This window comes from Neurospora tetraspora (assembly GCF_033439725.1).
Source record: "Neurospora tetraspora strain CBS 560.94 chromosome Unknown B0H65scaffold_1, whole genome shotgun sequence".
Classification (NCBI taxonomy): Eukaryota; Fungi; Ascomycota; class Sordariomycetes; order Sordariales; family Sordariaceae; genus Neurospora; species Neurospora tetraspora.
Window position 1 is genome coordinate 2057772 of NW_026944383.1, and position 16287 is coordinate 2074058.

Below are 16287 nucleotides of genomic sequence, written 5' to 3' on the forward strand. Positions count from 1 at the left end.
AATGCTTAGACATGCTTTTAAATCGAGAATGAATTCTTATCACTTCTTATAGGACAGAGTCCCTTCCCTTGGTCATCAAGGTGCACACACCCTCTTTTTTCAGCTGTGTTGAGCCTCACTTCACTCTCACTCCAGACAACCTAAATGCCTAATCCGCGGCCACGCAGCCGACCTCTTATGATCGTTCCTGTCCTCGTTGCCGCCCTGGCGATCCTCCTGGCTTCCTCTTCAACTGCTCGCGGCCTGTTCTCCCGGGTCCGAAGCGAAACCTTCAACAAGTTTACTACAGCTTTTAACAACGCCCCCAAGGCCAACCTCACAACCACCACTACTTCACCGCTTCAGGCTGCCGCCACAGCAAACTTGACCTCTTCCAAGATGGGCAGGCCCCCTGTATACTTTTTCTCCCACGGAGGAGTAAGTTCACTCACTCATTTAATAACCACATCACATAAAAACCCGTCAACTAACACCCCCTCCTCCCCAGCCCGACGTCCAATACAACACCAAACACCCCGTCTACCCGATCCTCCAAGCCATCGGCAAAGAAATCGTCCAAAAAGTCAAGCCCAAAGCCGTCGTCGTCTTCTCCGCCCACTGGCAAGCCACCCCCTCCGAGATCCACCTCAACAACGGCGGTGGCCCAACAGACCTGATCTACGACTTCTACGGCTTCCCCGACCACTTCTACAAGGCGACTTTCCCTGCAACCGGATCCCCCCAGCTAGCCGCCAAAATCCAGCAGCTCCTGATCAAAAACAACATCCAGTCCAAGGGTCTCAAGCGGGGACTCGACCACGGCGTTTTCTCGGGTTTCAACGTCGCTTTTCCACCAAACACGGACCGAGCCATCACCGTCCCGCTTGTGCAAGTCTCGCTTTTCAAGTCCGAAGATCCGGACGCGCACTATCGTCTGGGACAGGCCGTCGAGGAGCTCCGCGATGAGGGCGTGGTGATTATTTGTACCGGCATGACGGTGCATAACCTGCGGGATATGCAGTTCTCGTGGGGCGATCCCAACCCGCTTCCCTATGCGGTCAGCTTCGATAACGCGCTGAAGGAGGCGGTGGAGGGCGATGCGGAGGGCAGGCTGGACCGCATGAGGGCGGCGGCGAAGAGGCCGGACGCCAGACAGGCGCACCCGTGGATGGATCACTTGATGCCTATCTATGTGGCGGCGGGCGCGGCGGGGAAGGATAAGGGCGTGCAGACGTGGACGTTGCATGAGGGGAGCTTTGCTTGGGCGCAGTATCGGTTTGGGGATGTACCTGAGGAGTGAGGGGGGTTGAGTGAACTGAGAGGTTACCTGGGATGATCGACAAGGTGCACGCGTGCGATGGTTTTGGATAGTAGCAACAGTGATATACATTGCACAGTCCCAAACAAAACCTCCTCGGATGGCCTTGGTGACAAATCGTACAGATGAGACAAGCACTGGGCTGCACACAGGTTGGTTAAAAGAGCGTTGACATACGAATCTTGTCACAACTTAACTAGGTATCCAACATCGAGCCCTTCCATGTCCCATCCCACCACCCACATCCGCATCAAGCACCACTCCTCGGAACCACACCACCACCGCCGCCACCAGCGCAATTAATCTTCGCCAAACTCTCCTTCATCCGCTCAACAAGCCACTCATGCCGCTCACGCGCAGCTTTGCCATCGCCATGACCACCATGGCCACCGTCGCGGATCAGACTACCTCTACCATCAGGCATAATTATCGTCGCCGCCGCCGTAAAATGAACACAGCCCAGCCCAGCAATGAAACAGTCCTCACAAGACTGGAAATACCCACCCAGATTATAACTCAACGTTTCGGGACTCTGCGGTGATTGTGAGGGCGTAGGGCTTCTTGAAGAGACCCCTTGAAGCATCAGTTCGGCGCTGTTACTGTTGTTGCGATGGGCTTTCGAGAAACTCCGGTTTGGCGTGATGCCGCTGTGGGAGGAGGATTCCCCTCCGTTTTCCCTTGGAGAGTTCCCAGCGGATGCGTGATCTGATGCTGCGGTCTCGTTGTCGTTGCCACTGTAGTGGTTACTTGCAAGAGTTCTTGTCAGTTAACTCGCCTACAACTGAAAGAAAGATACTCGTTCGATCGAACAACTAAGTAAGTGGTGGAAGAGCTGTATGTAGGTACTCACTTCTGGTCACGCATTTTCCCTTCCTCATCTTTGATCGGTGATTGAGGGCGGTCTTGGTCTTCCACAGATTCTTCAACATTCCCATTCGCATGTAGATATCCTTCACCCGCCGTACCATCATCTTCGTCATCGAATTGATGGCCATTGCCCTCCTCTCCTATGCTGATATGATTCTGCGCGATCTCCTCATGATAAGCATGGCTGCGGATGCCAGTGCTCGGCTGGGTTCCGGATGGCCTGACTGTCTCATGCAGTATTGTGAGTATTTGTCATGTGAGAGAACCGGGAGAAAGATGAAGAGCCAGCGTCGGTGTCAAGTTGATAGAGCTTACCGTGGTCAATAGCATTGTTGAAGCCCTAGTCATGCCTCAGTTAGCAGATGATGGAGAATACAAGGAAGATATGGGATGTATTCGTTGAATGGAGTTGTATTAGACATTGATCGGACTCTTCACATGTCTTCAGCAACGCGGACTTACATCATTGCCCGCTTCGAGCGAGATCGTTGAGGCATCATGAATCCACGAGGTTTGGCGCGGATAGGTAGCCATTTCGGTAGCTATTTCTGACCAGCTACTTTGGCCCGATACGGGACAGATCCAGTTGTACAATCAGCTCAGGCGGCTTTGGGCTTTGTTTAAAAAAACGTATCTGAAGAAAATGGAAGTGTCAAACGAACGGCTAAAATAACCGCTAGTGTGGCAGAACCCTTTGGGTGGCCATGGACATGTTGAGCTACAGGAGATGAAGACGGACAGAAGAGGAGGAATAAGGGTTGGTGAGCCTCATATTGGAATTTGAACAGTGACCATTGCTCTGCCTATGCGATGAGAGTTCCCTGTCTTACAGAGAGAGAGGGGAGCAACAAGCAATGGAACAGAACACAGGCAAGCTCGGCGGCCAGCCGCATAACGATTCGGTATTCAAAGCAAACGACGCAACTAAAAGGCCCGAGCTGATGAACACAAACAGAATCAGACATTAAGCAAGACTACATAGAGTTACTATCATGACAGGTAGAAGGTGAGAGAGATAGAGTATGAAAACTTGATAAGAGAGATATCCACCTCCTCCTTTGTGTGATGGATGCATGCATGGGAACACATGGCCACCGGCATCTTTTTATCGAACCAAACTGACAGTCCCCCCAATCAAATTCCCTTCTGCTTATATGGGAAATGAAACTTGACAACCATTAAAAGCGTGGTTTGCGTCGCAAAAGGGCGGCCAAGATTGCAAACGACGTCGACAGCTGCGGAGTGAATTCCACCTCCTCGCACCCACGTAGACCTGGTATCAATACGATCCTTGACTATGCACCGCAACGGGATTGAAACGAACTAGGAAGAAAGAAAGAAGAAAAGTAAATGTGATAACGCCCTTTGAAAAATGCTATCGGAAGGGGATGTCCCTGAAGAAGCCATGCAGCTGCCCGCGGGATCAATATTAGAAAGAGTTAATAGCTTCTGGAACGAAAGGTGGTGAAACCGATAACCCACCGGTGAACAGAAGTTGCAGGTCAAAGGACCTACTTGTCCCGGTTGTGAAGTGGAATAACGAGAGTGACCGAGCCGTTACGCGGGTGTTTCGAGTTGATGTAACGCCAAAGGGGAGGCTTCGGCACCTGCTTCTCAGACTCGTTGTTGATCTTCGACTGGATGGTGATGTTGCCTTTGAGTATTGGTGCCTCAGCAGAGCCGGTATCTGATACCATGCTGGTCACTCGTTGTTTGCAGTCTTCTTCGTACAAGGCCTCCAGGTCTCTTTGCCGGGCCTGGAACTCCATGTCCAGCTGTCGACGGCGCTGTAACCTGCGGATGTAGAATCGACCGACGAAGAAGGATACCAGGATGGCACAGGAGGCTACAATGATACCGATTTCAACCGCTCCGAACTTGTATTGCTGCTTTTCGTCGGAAACATTTTGAGACTGGTTGACGGAATTGTCGTCTTGAGCCATCTCGAGAGGTTAGTCCCTTTGATGCACGGAGATATGTGTGTGTGGTTTCTGGCAAGCAATCATGGTTAGCGCCAATGTATCTTGCCGTATGCGGAACCATATCAAGGGATGCGTGATGGATAGCTACCTCTGCAGACCCTGAGGGCGGGTGATGGCTTTTCGTCCAAGGCGGTCGTTGGCGAAGAGAAGGGATGCGTAGCTCTTATTTGCAGGGCAAAAGTGGAGTGAGACTGAAGCAAACTGTTGAGAACTTGGGAAAGAGTGTCAAAAGTGTGTCGGTATGTTGGTGTTTATGTATTGCGGCGGTCGAGCTTGTGATGACAGGGAACGGGTAATTGACATCAGTTTTCCAGGCCCGAACGAGTTCTAGGTCAGTCTGAGAATATGACCGAAGGGCTGGACACGTCATGACGAGTATGGGACGGAGAGTTCGAACTGGCGAGTTAGGTCGACATCTCTTCCTTCCAGATTGAGCCCATCTTGCCACCCCCAGATGATGCAAGATTAATGAATTGCATTTGCTGGTTGAGTACGGCAGCATTGACCGAGATGCGCCTGGCGATGGACGGGGCAGACGACGAAGTGGCTTGACATTGAAAAAACAGGAAAGTTAACGTATGGAAAGGTAGACGCTAGGGCGATGTCATGTCTGTGATTCGAACTTGAGAATGGGATCTGCACAAGGGAGGGGAGAAAGCAACAACGGTGCTGCTGCCCAGAGAGTGAGGTGGAAGGACGGAGGAAGAAAAGTCAAAAAGGAAAGATTTGCCGACAAAGACAAGATCTTCCCGAGAAGATGGATGGAAAGCACGACCACCGCCATCACTCGGTCCACACTCCAAGATCGGAAAGAATGCCCCGGCACTCCACACTTTGGTGAGGACTCGACGAAAAGCTCTTACCTGACGGACTCAATGACGAATCTGTGGTTCCCTCCTTTGGACAGTGTCCAATGATAAGTATATCGGCGTCCTATGACCATCACGTCTCTTGAAAACCTCAACTCATCATCCCTTTCACCTTCCACCCTCCCATCTCGTCATCGCGCAGCTTTTCGTCATGGTTGAAGAGAAATCACCACGCTAAAAAACCTGAGAAACCCCAGTTTTAGTGCAATTTTTTTGTTCCATTGGCAACCAACAGTCAGTGTTATCTCGGCCAACCCGCCATGTCGATGCTGATTCTCTGCGTCTTGCGCAAAACCACTACTAGGTTTCCAGTGACGACGGAGGCTATCACTGGAGAGAAACAGACCGGAACACCAATCTACGCAGTCAGGGTCATGGCGACTTCTTACTACCAGTCAAAGACATGGCACAGGCCTATGCGCAAGGTCGCTCCTGGTTAGCCATCCCGTCATCCTGTTGGTCGCGCCCAGACGAGATACCATCACGTAAGGCCGTGCAACAGCCAAGGAGAATATTGGGCACGACAGGCACAGCACTTAAACAAAAAGACGACCCAACATGTTCGACAAAATCCAGACAAGTTGATACCAAAACTCAAACTCGGATCTGCTCGGTTGCTTGGGGCCGCATCCATGGCTAAAGGTGCAGCAGGTGTCAAGCCGACAGACAGCTAGGACGCTTGTCAAGCACAGCCGCCGTTATTGTTATTGCAAGATCACTCGGACAATCTTGTGTTGTCGTACAAGGTGATACACTCCTCATATTCCGCATGGCATGTTGTGCGACTTACCACAACAGACCTAACAGCAAAAACAAGCAAACGCAAACGCTTCCTGTGCGTCCAGCACTGACCGAAATACAGACTGTTCCTCCTATCCCGAGACGCAGATTCAGAACACCGGAAGCAACAACTAAATCGCATGCTACTTGACGACATCGCTTGATTTCTTCCGCCTCTCAGTCCCTTCTCCAGAGGTGCTACCACCTACTTCGAGTCGGGTGTCGCACTAACCAAGCAGCCATTCGCAAAGGTGACAGTGAGATTTGTGCGAAGTAGTAGAGGACCGTCGGCATCCCGGGGTTCGATGCTCTTGAAGGCACGGAAGAACTTGAAGAGGGCATATTCGATCTGGGTGAGCGCAAATTGCTGGCCAAGGCATATGCGCGGGCCTCCGGAAAAGGGGATGTACTCCCATCTGTACAACGAGGAGCAAGCTGCGTTAACCACAAGAAGCCCTGGAAAGGATGAACAGAGGGGGAAAACAAAAGGCACATACCCGACCCGAAGGTTCTCATCCCACCGCTCTGGGCGGAACTCATCGGCATCCTCTCCAAAGATATCCTTACGTCTATGGAGACTGTATAGCGACCACCTGACGACTTGGCCCTTGGGCACCAGGATAGGTTGTTTGCCATCCGGGCCACCACCTCGGGGTAGAACCGTGTCCTTGACTGGCGCTCTGGAGTTTGTAGATGCGGGAGGGAACAGCCGCAAACCTTGAAGCCGTTGTTAGCAATCAGGTAACCCCTTCGTAAGTGCTATCCTCCGGGTACGGTACTCACCTTCCTTGATTACCATGTTCAGATACTTCATATTCTTCAGCTGCTCCCAGGTCGGCATCTCGTCCTCCACATCAAGGATCTCTTTCCTCAGTTTCTGTACCGCTGCCGGGTTTCGAGCCAGGTAGTAGAAACATGCCGTCATTGCCGCAGCAGTGGTATCTCTTCCGGCAATAATGACGGACAAGACTTGGTCGATGGCATGTTCCTCATCGGCGCCGGACTTTAGAATCTCATGGAGGAAAACGTAGTTCCTTTCCTTCTTGTCGGTCTTCTCCGCCTGGGACTTCCTTATATAGGTTCGCACATACTCGCGCACTCTTGTCACAGCCGCCTGGAACTCCCCGTTCGGCAACCAAAGGAGAAGCGTTCCAAGTCTAGACTTCTTGGCGGCCTCACGGCTGGTGTACTCGAAATCCTCGAGGAACTGCTTAGCTTCGGGCGAGGGTTCGAGCAACGAGTTGGTGGAGTAGCCTAGCAAGAAATCGGTAGACGAGTCCATGGCCATGGAAAGCAGGAGTTCCTGCATGTCAAAGGTCGATCCATCTTTGGGAATGGCGTTGAGAAAGTTGCCAACGTGTTTGGCGAAGCAGTGAAGGTCGGCGACTTGATCTCTGACGAACGAAGGTCTGATCATTCCTCGAGCCTCGCGCCTGCAGTAGTACGCAGTTAGTAACTCGTAGCCTCTCACTAAACAACTGAACGAACCCAAAACAAAGAGAGAGAAAACATACCACTGAGCCCCATTAGTAGTAAAAACACTCTTCCTCCCCAACACCGGCACGGCCGCATGCAATCTCGGTCCATCAAGCGGCCACTCGTCCATCTTGGTCCCCAAAATCAGCTTCACGTTCTCCGGCTCGTTCGTCATCAGCACCCATCTCCCCAGCGTCAAAATGTAGTGCGTGTTGCCATATCGCCGGAACCGCGAGTCCCACAGCTGCAAAAGTGTGTGCGTGTTGATGGCTCGCAAAGTGTCGCGGAATAGATCCAGACCTAGGATAGGGTCCTTGTGGGGGTAGACTGCCACCCGGCCGCATCCTAGGGAGCGGGCGCGCACGCGGTGGAGAGTGGTGCGGAGGAGGAGGGAGAGGAGGTAGAGGAAGGGAGTTAGGAGGAGAAGGGTGGTTGGGGTTAGCATTTTGGCTGGTTGGTTGGTTCTTGGTGTCGTAGTTTGTATTTGGTAAGTAAAATGCCCGTGGTGGTTTGATGTCGTTTTGGAAGGGGAGTGAGTTGAAGTGATGAGCCCAAGTTTGACTTGCCGCTGTGGTCGATTTCAGTTTAACTCTTCTTCTTCGACGAGCTTTTGATATGGGCGAGCATATAGGTAGGTAGGTAGGCCTCCAACGGTTTCAGAACAGAGGTCTGTCTCCCAATACGATAACTAACCACTCGTCTTCTCACTCTCTGGAGGTGCTCCGTCTGCTTTCTGAGACCAGCCAGTTGTACTATGAAGCAAAGACAAGCTATTCTGGAGAGTACTATAAAAGGAGTCAGCCCTAGTCTGCTCGCGTAAGGTTGTTGGTAAGCGTTACACAGAAATAGGGAAATTCTTCTTGTTCACCTACCAGCCAGCCAGCCAGTCGAGCATACAAGTCCGGGTGAGTGTAGGTCTGTCTCCCAAGCGAACTTTGATCACTGACACCTCCCCAGTGTACTCAATCCCAACCACTTTTCTCCTTTCCCCGCTCTTGTCGTCTCTGGGTGTTCGTGCGCGGGTCACGGTGTAGAGAGGTGGTACAACCTCAAAACACTGACATGTCACTGGCTTGAGCTATCGAGCGAGTGAGGGCGCACACGGGGCTCGTGAGTGACGAGGAGGTTGACGAGAAGGAACTGTTTCGTCGAAAGTCGGAACTGCGTAGTGAAATGTATGTCGGTCGATAGGTATCGGGGATAAGCATGTGACATGTGCACGACGAACGCACAACTCGAATGATTGAATGATCTTGCTGGATGCGAATGTGTTCGTGTACTGCCCTGGCAGGCGGGGGCTTTTGGATTTTTATGTGAACCCAACTTGTTCGTTTCGGTTCGTGAATCGCTACAATCTGCATAGCTCGGTTGTTCACTAATCTCCTTCCTGAATGATCATCATCCCCCACACTGCGATAACCGACTCACCGTTCGGGTCGGTTCGATCCCCTTGTGCTAGTTCAACTTTGGGGAGGATCATCGTCACGACCCCGCGCGGGCTTGCTGGCCCCGACCCGACCCCGACCTCCGACCCGGTCGCATTCATTGTAACTTGAGCCTCGGAAAAATCACCTTCCGTTTGTTTTTGTTTTTTCTTTCCCTTTTCGTTTCACTCATTCTTGTGCGCTCGTATCTGCAATGTAGCAGTAGCATCTTGCGGTGTCATTTTCGGTGTCAATATCGGTGTCCATGTCGAGCGGTGTCATGGGAGAGTGGTCGACCGTGGCATAAATCGATGACGATCACCCACCGCATTCGCACATCGAGGTGGGCTAAGAAGCGTTCTTATTTCCAATCTGATTGGCTATAAAGCGTGCTAGGACGGTAGCATCATTGATGGGGAAGCGGCGGTAGATCGGCTAAAAGGCACATGCGAGATGCATCGCGGGCTGCGGAGAGCAAATCCGGGTTTGGCGAGCGATGGAAAGTAAACAAACTTCTGGAATAGGAAAGGCTTCGTAAGGGGGAGCTTGACCGTCGTCGAAGTGTCAGAATAAGCACACAGCAATATGGCTGTAACGTATGTGGCCGATTTTACCAATGAACACTTCCTGCAACATGGTAAACGCAGAGTGAAGATGCAGGGAATACATTAACAGATAACAACCATAAGGTAGGTACAATGCAATGGAAAGGAAATAGGTACCTGATTGTTTATCCATCCTCCTAAAAACAACTCTCCAAACAAAGCCCAAAATGAATGGAGATACCAGACCTTAGCAATGCCATGACATACCAAATAGCTCTTGCCCATCATAACATCACTAGAACCATAACAAAACCTCCGATCCACAAGCAAGATGAAATAAAAGGTGTTCTGACTCCTCAATCAACTTCCCCAATAAACACTCTCACTACTCTCCCAAGCAAACCGATTTCCACCACCCCTATTATTCCTCTTCTCTCTCCTCTCCTTATCCGCCTCCCTCCAGTTATTGATCCTGTCACCGATAGCGACATCTCCATTTCCATTTCCATTTCCAGTCCCGGCGGTCACTCCATCTTCCCGTTCTCCATCATGACAACAATCACGATGATCCCGAGTTCTAGAGTGAGCCGGTACCTTGATGCCTGATGTTTCCTCCGACCTGTTTTGGTCAAGTTGACGCTTAGGATTCGGAGTAAACCCAGTTGCGCCATCAGGTACCAAGCCCGACACACCTCCAGGAAGTGCAGACATCCCCGAGAGTTGCGACACGTGCCGAGCGGGATCGATGCCGTTGGTGTTGTCTAGGTCCCAGTAGTAAGAAGGTTGGGTGCTGGGATGGTTATGGCGACGGCTGGCGGCGCTGTAAGGGGTTTGGTCGATGTGGCTGTGACTGTGGAAGCGGTGATTGTGGTAATTGTGGTGGTGATGATGGTGGAGAGGGGTATGCGGAACTTGGTGCACATGCGTCTGGTTGCTGTTCTGCTGCTGCTGCTGCTGCTGCTGGTTATGCAGTTTTTGAAGCACGCTGCGGCGGTGGTTCAGATGATTCAGACGGTTGGAGATAATGTTCTTGTTGGCCGGGGGCATCCTATCACCTCCAATGCCATTTCCGCTGCTTCCACTTTTGCTTCCAACGTAGGTGGTAGAAGATGAATGACGAGCCGAATATTGAGACGGTGGTGGCGGTGGAGGAATCCCGTGCCAGCTGTGTCTGTTGTCGGCATATTCGTGGTGAAGTTCAATCACCGTGTCTTTCTCCTTGACATCAGCAATATGACCATAGCCGCCATCGTAGCAATCGCTCTGGAAAGCGCACGTGTCATCGATGTCGAAGCGCGGTCGGTTGCAGTCGTAATGCCCGTCAACTCCATGCCCGCCGCCGCGGCCGTTCTTCCTATGTCCAGGCCGCCAGTGTTTGCCACAGGCGTAGAGAACGTCCGGACGGAGAGTCGAAAGCCGTTTCCAGGTAGTCAGGTTACTCTTCTCGTCCAGAACCATCATGACGCATCCACAGACCAGCCCCAAGATCATAACAGCGGTAATGATCCATGCACCGACTCGGTCGGCAGTGCTAATCGGCGGATAGGGAACCGCAATGCTAAACGGATCCGTCCTACCCACATCCCCGCTGCCGGCCCCGGGGTCTCCCGCGCTGGTGCCGCCCGTATGGTTAGTAACGGGAGCGGTAACGTGCTGGATCATGTTGGCCAGAACAAGCTCCATCGCAGCCATCTGCTGGCCAACCCCCGTTGTACCGTCCCACTTGCCATGTTCCGTCCATTTCAGCCCGCACATGCGGCCGTTGCTGCCGCCGATACATGTAGATGTGGCAGCGATGGCGGTGGACTCAAGAAGAGGCTTGATGCGGTAATATGTCCATGGAGCCCACTTTGTTGTGGCGGCCATGGCGCGTGAGAGGTAGGCTTTGAAGCTCTGCTGGTCGAGATCGCACAGGTTGACGGGCTCACATGCGACTTCTGTCATGATATTACGTCGCGGACCGGTAAAGAAGATACCAAGGCCCTTGATCAGGCCATCAACTCGGCTTCGCCAGACCTCCTGGGTGCTCCCGGTGGTGTAGTTGTACATAGCTGCGGCGCCTAGGAGGAAGGCACCGCTGTTGTACGTCCATTGATAAGGAGTGACTTCGGAGCAGTTTCTTGTGTGTGCTCCATCGTAAATGTAGTAAGTCTGCGTATCCATGAACTTGGACGAGACCATCCAATCCCACGTTTTGTCCGCCCAATCTGCATATGACTGATTACCCGTGTACCGAGCGAGGCGAGCGGCAATGTTGAAGAAGCATGCTTGGGAAATGGAGTTCTTGTAGTCGTAGCCTTGGTTCCAGGTGAAGATCTGCCAGCGGAGCCCTCCACCACACTCCTGGGTGTCCCACCGAGCAGCTTGCGTGTTGAAGACGGCCTGTGCCAGAGCCAGCCACTGCGGCTTGTCGCTCGGTGGATCTTGAAACTTGTACTCGGCTGCTGACATGACCGTCATTCCCCAAAACCCTTGGTCATCGTTACCTTCTGTCATGGTCTGGTCGGGCGGCATGTAGTCGCTATTTGGGCCAGCCTGGAAAAGCAGTCCCTGCTGGATGAGGTCATTCCATTGTGTATCGCCGGTGTAGTACCAGTAGTCAATCAGCGAGCCCATTAGAGCGCCCGCCTCCCACCCTATAGACGGTAACATAAAGTTAGTGGATTGCTTTAGGGGGATTGGCTTGTTTCACGCTTTACTGACAGTAATATGGCTGAGGCAACAGGCCGGGAATGCCTCCCGGCTGGTCGCCAGAGTAGAATGACATCATGTCCTGGGCCATGAAGCTGGCGGCATGCTTGAGCGAGTCTTGCACAAGGAATGTTAGCAGCAGTAATGTCGACGGGGTAGACAGCGGGAAATCACCTATTGAGCTCAAATCCAGATCATAGCCTGCAACGACACTGACTGTCATTAACAGGGCGGTTATCAACCTGGCAGACAGGGAGCTGGCCTCGGTCCCATGGGATCTCATGGTGGGACAGCTGTATCCAATTCGATAGGTAATGGTGAAGAACAAGATCCTAGTTTTCAGACTCCAAAAAGTTCCAAAAAAAACAACACCAAGAGCTGGAATGAACTCTCCAGTAGCAAGACGTGGAGAGACCAAGAGATGTGAAGAGACTGGACAACCGAGGAGATGAGGTGTGCCCGGATGGGCTTGTGGTAAACCGCAGCCAGCTGGGAACTCCAGCATGGTTCCTTCTCCATCATGTCATCTTCGAGTAATTTCAGAAGGCAGGGTCCAGCTGTTCGTTCAAGGGAGTAGCTTCCATTCTGAGCGGGTCAGTATCGAGTCCCTATGAGATCAAGAAAGAGCAACTGCCCCAAGTAAGCTGGCATCCGTAACTTCCATTTCTGGAAACGGCAGAAAGAAACTTCCGCCAGACGGGAAAGCAAGATGCCGAATATTTGAGAGGCCAGCGGGCAGGCAAGCAAAGACCGGCTGGCGACTGACCTTGAGCTCTCTTGCCCTTTACCTATGGAAAGGAGAGCAAGATTGTCCCAAGGATGATTGACGTCTGCATTCGTCAGCCCTGTGTACAGCTGTCTGTGCTCTCTTGATGTCCTGAACTTGGGTACTCCATGTTGACCTTGAAGCGAAGTGTACCGTGTGCCCGCGTAGACGGGAAGAAACGCGCGGATACTAAGGATGGGAAACAGAGTGCATCTGTAAAAGCAGGAATCAAGTATGGCATGGCGGACATCCATTTCATGCAGCAAGTTCGGGATAAAAATGCAGTGTCCGAGGTCTGTTAAGACCTTGCGGGGCAAAAGCTGGAAACGCTAACAACTCCGGACAACACCAGATGACCCAAGATTCACAGCCACTGACGGGCCGCATATCACATTCACTCCGTCGAAGCGGGATTTGAAAAGACGCGCAAGCTACTGATTTCCGCCAGACAGTATGCCCTTAAAAAATCCATCCAAGTGTTTCTGTAGCTCTTTCCTCCTTTCCTGGAACCCCAAGCAACCTATAGTCGGAAAAAAACCCAACTCTCTCTTCAACCTTCCGATACCACCAAGCATCCATCATCTTGATTATATCCAATCCATGGATATTAACACTTGGTCATCATTTCCTATCCCAGACAAAATGGGGATCGCCGACATCCTCGACGACATCAACAAAGCGCCGAGGTTTCGTCCTCTTGTCGACAAGGTCGTAGAGCCTCCTCCCCCTCAAGTCCCAGAAAACAGACCCCGTCTGAACCGTGTTCCCATGCCCGGCTCAGCTGCTCGTGCTACCCACGATATGGCAACAAGTCGTCTCCAAAGTCGTGGTGCTCCAGGGGCAGAGTCTAGCCTTAACTCTGACAAGCACGCCGTTGCTTCATCCAGGAACAACAGCGGATCCCCCACACAGCCCAGGGCGGGCAACGGCCCCACTCGCACCCCACGCACCACCGGTGCCCGTGCGGATCCTCTCGCCAAGCCGAACCAAAACCCGGGGTAAGTTCGTTCAATTGTCACTTGCTGAGCCGCTGAACCCTATGCACTTTCCAGGCCTCCAGCCGCTGTGATAGGCTGTGATAAGCTGCGGACAGGGCAGGGGGCCACTGTCCGATGACGGGATCGCCGCTTGGGCAAGCCCCATCCACTCTCAACCCTGATCCATTCCACTCCCGCGGGCTCTTGCGCCAGCCTTCCGTCACCTCCCTCCTTTCACATCATCCGACTCCATCCATTCACTCCATTGTTCCCCCCGCCTTGTATCGTGCCATTCACGCCTCGCTTCTTTGCCGACTTCTTCGTTTGCCTCGTTGCTTGTTCCTTCCTTCATTGTGTCTGCTAGCCTTTCACGCTTCCCAGTCTAACTGACCAACCCGCGACCAGTCCCTCCGACCGCCGTTCGCCTGCCACTTCTCAACCACCTGTTCGCAAGCCCGAGCAACAACAGACCAAGAAGCCTGCGCAGCCCAAGAAACCCACTGGAAGCACTGCTAAAAAGTCCACAACTCCATCGTCCTCTCGTGCCGCTGCTCCGTCTACCAAGGCCCAATCCAAGCAGCCGCCCAAGCCCGTCAACGGACCCGTCAACGGACCCGTCAAAACTTCGAACGACCCCGACGGTACAGATTGCGAATCTCTGTTTGGCGATTCTGTGCTTGAAAGCATTGAACAGCCCCCAAAGCCCGCTCGCGTCCGTCGGCAGAAAGGCTCGCAGCTGGGGAAAATCATTAGCCAGGAGAAACGCTCGGCCACAGCCAGGAGACAAGCACAAACAAAACTTCAAGCAGAAGCTAAAGAAGCCGCCAAACGAGCCGCTGAAGAAGCCAAGGAAGCGGAGACTGAGGCCCAGAGACGGGCAGAAACCGCCAAAAGAGCCGAAGCCGCTAGAGAAGCCAAAGAACTCGCCGCGAGATCTTTGATCAGCCCTTCGCTCACCCCTACGGTCATCCCGGCCGGTCCCCAACAAAAGCTCATCGGAGAGGTGAAGCTCAACCACGACAACCCATTGTCGACACTCTTGGCCACCTCGGGCGCCAATATGGACCCACCAAAGCATGGCAACTACCCCATCATTCTTAGTGATGATTTACTGGGCAAGGCGTCCAAAGAAACAGTCAGCGGCATTCGCTGTAAGTTTTCATTTCCTTTTTTGCCAGCTGCTACCAACCCATCGCTGACCCTGAAATATACAGACAACCACAAACCGGCGCTCTCGTCCGACATCGCCCCGAGCCAAGCAAGGCTTAAGCGGTCCGCGAAGGATGGCTCGTACAACCTCGGCTTCGATGATAACGGAGACAAGTATCAATACAATGGCGTCCGCACTGCAGCAGACAGTCAATATGTGCTCGTCTTCGACCCAGACCGCAAGGCTTTCGTCCTCCACCAGGTCGATTCAATGTTCAACATGAACATCACCAAAACACCGACCGACACCAATGCCGCGAAGCAGTTCCCTCCTTTAGATGTCAAGGGTACTGTTCTCGACAAACCGGCCCCCAAGCAAAAGGCATCCACAGCCGCATCCAAGAACAAGGAAGCACCTGCCAAGAACGCACCTGCTGGCAGGGGAAGAGGAGGAAAGGCAGCCCAGAACAAGCAGAACCCTGCAACGATACCTCACTCCAAGCCTGCCTCGCCGCCGCGTGCAGAGGCAGAAGGACACACATCCAAGCGCCGCAAGCCATCACCCGCTGATTCCGAAGACGAGGATGAGGATGACGATGATGGTGGCTTGACGATAGAATACCCCGATGGTCCCCCACCAGAACGGTTCAAGCCAGCAGTCAACAAGTATGCTTCTCCGGCTCTCGCCCTGACCCGGCGCTTTTCCGAGTTTGCGGCCGCCTATAACCCTGACGAGGAAGAGGACGTCAATATGGACGCCGAGTTCGAGTCTCGGTTCAACGAAGACGCCGATGGAGAAGGCGGTGGATACGAGGACGACGATGAGGAGGAGGAAGACGAGGACATGGTGGATGCTTTGGCCTTACCCAGCCCGATCAACAAACCCGCGGCATTGGCAAGGACCAATAGCTACCACGAGAACCCATTGCCTCCTCCTGACCGCTTCAGTTTTGACGATGGCTCCGACATGGAGGCAGAGTTCGAAAACGTTCAAGAATCGGCGCCGGCCAACAACCAGGTTAATGCCGCTGATGGCATTGATGATGCCGAAATTGCTGCCATGGAGGCGGAACTTGCGAAGGACCTGGAGAGTGACGTTAGCGAGGAGGAGTAATCCCGTGCCCGCACATCGGTATTTTGATCATGGGGTATGATCGGTTCAGTATCTTGGACATCGTCGGATGCATGCGATTAGTTATGATTTCTGCTTTTTCTTCGGTTCAGGCATGGGAAACGGTTCATACGATACCTACCCTCATGGAGTTGTCAGCATTTTGCAAGGGATGGGCATTTGGGCAATCACGGAAGCTGGCGTTAGGTTTACAAGCGTTTTAAGCTCGATTTGCGGAGGAATTTGAAACAGGCAGCGAAAGGTCGAACAGAGGAGGTAAACTTGGCGATGAAGTGGCTGTTTTCGTCTTTTTGGCAGCCACGAGTCAAGCAGATCTACTATATGGAGGGCGA

The 16287-nt window shown here is 52.7% G+C and overlaps 7 protein-coding genes across 7 annotated transcripts; 3 read left to right on the forward strand and 4 right to left on the reverse strand.

The window, feature by feature from the left end:
• Window positions 1–144: 144 nt before the first annotated feature.
• Window positions 145–1279, forward strand: B0H65DRAFT_415122 (Extradiol ring-cleavage dioxygenase, class III enzyme, subunit B; the record flags this gene model as incomplete). Its single annotated transcript, XM_062823965.1, has 3 exons — window positions 145–417; window positions 488–925; window positions 1001–1279. The coding sequence occupies 3 exons, from the start codon at window positions 145–147 to the stop codon at window positions 1277–1279; spliced, it is 990 nt and encodes a 329-aa protein (XP_062685978.1).
• A 268-nt stretch (window positions 1280–1547) lies between these two features.
• Window positions 1548–2698, reverse strand: B0H65DRAFT_514487 (uncharacterized protein; the record flags this gene model as incomplete). Its single annotated transcript, XM_062828644.1, has 4 exons — window positions 1548–2031; window positions 2148–2388; window positions 2480–2504; window positions 2627–2698. 4 exons carry the CDS (start codon window positions 2696–2698, stop codon window positions 1548–1550), a joined length of 822 nt encoding a protein of 273 aa, XP_062685979.1.
• Window positions 2699–3421: 723 nt separating this feature from the next.
• B0H65DRAFT_18995 (uncharacterized protein) lies at window positions 3422–4480 on the reverse strand. The gene is made up of 3 exons (XM_062821627.1): window positions 4235–4480; window positions 3647–4155; window positions 3422–3575 (listed from the first exon to the last, which is right to left on the reverse strand). The coding sequence occupies exon 2, from the start codon at window positions 4105–4107 to the stop codon at window positions 3676–3678; it is 432 nt and encodes a 143-aa protein (XP_062685980.1). The 5' UTR covers window positions 4108–4155; window positions 4235–4480; the 3' UTR covers window positions 3422–3575; window positions 3647–3675.
• Window positions 4481–5784: 1304 nt separating this feature from the next.
• B0H65DRAFT_415771 (uncharacterized protein) lies at window positions 5785–5946 on the forward strand (the record flags this gene model as incomplete). Its single annotated transcript, XM_062824003.1, has 1 exon — window positions 5785–5946. One exon carries the CDS (start codon window positions 5785–5787, stop codon window positions 5944–5946), a length of 162 nt encoding a protein of 53 aa, XP_062685981.1.
• Window positions 5828–7991, reverse strand: B0H65DRAFT_19018 (cytochrome P450). Its single transcript, XM_062821630.1, has 4 exons — window positions 7310–7991; window positions 6579–7228; window positions 6293–6512; window positions 5828–6211 (listed from the first exon to the last, which is right to left on the reverse strand). Exons 1-4 carry the CDS (start codon window positions 7714–7716, stop codon window positions 6001–6003), a joined length of 1488 nt encoding a protein of 495 aa, XP_062685982.1. The 5' UTR covers window positions 7717–7991; the 3' UTR covers window positions 5828–6000.
• Window positions 7992–9600: 1609 nt separating this feature from the next.
• Window positions 9601–12214, reverse strand: B0H65DRAFT_414265 (glycosyl hydrolase family 76-domain-containing protein; the record flags this gene model as incomplete). The annotated part of the gene is made up of 3 exons (XM_062823905.1): window positions 9601–11876; window positions 11944–12048; window positions 12106–12214. 3 exons carry the CDS (start codon window positions 12212–12214, stop codon window positions 9601–9603), a joined length of 2490 nt encoding a protein of 829 aa, XP_062685983.1.
• Window positions 12215–13339: 1125 nt separating this feature from the next.
• On the forward strand, window positions 13340–15937 carry B0H65DRAFT_504666 (RNA polymerase II transcription elongation factor-domain-containing protein; the record flags this gene model as incomplete). Its single annotated transcript, XM_062827933.1, has 3 exons — window positions 13340–13695; window positions 14056–14825; window positions 14889–15937. The coding sequence occupies 3 exons, from the start codon at window positions 13340–13342 to the stop codon at window positions 15935–15937; spliced, it is 2175 nt and encodes a 724-aa protein (XP_062685984.1).
• Window positions 15938–16287: the final 350 nt, after the last annotated feature.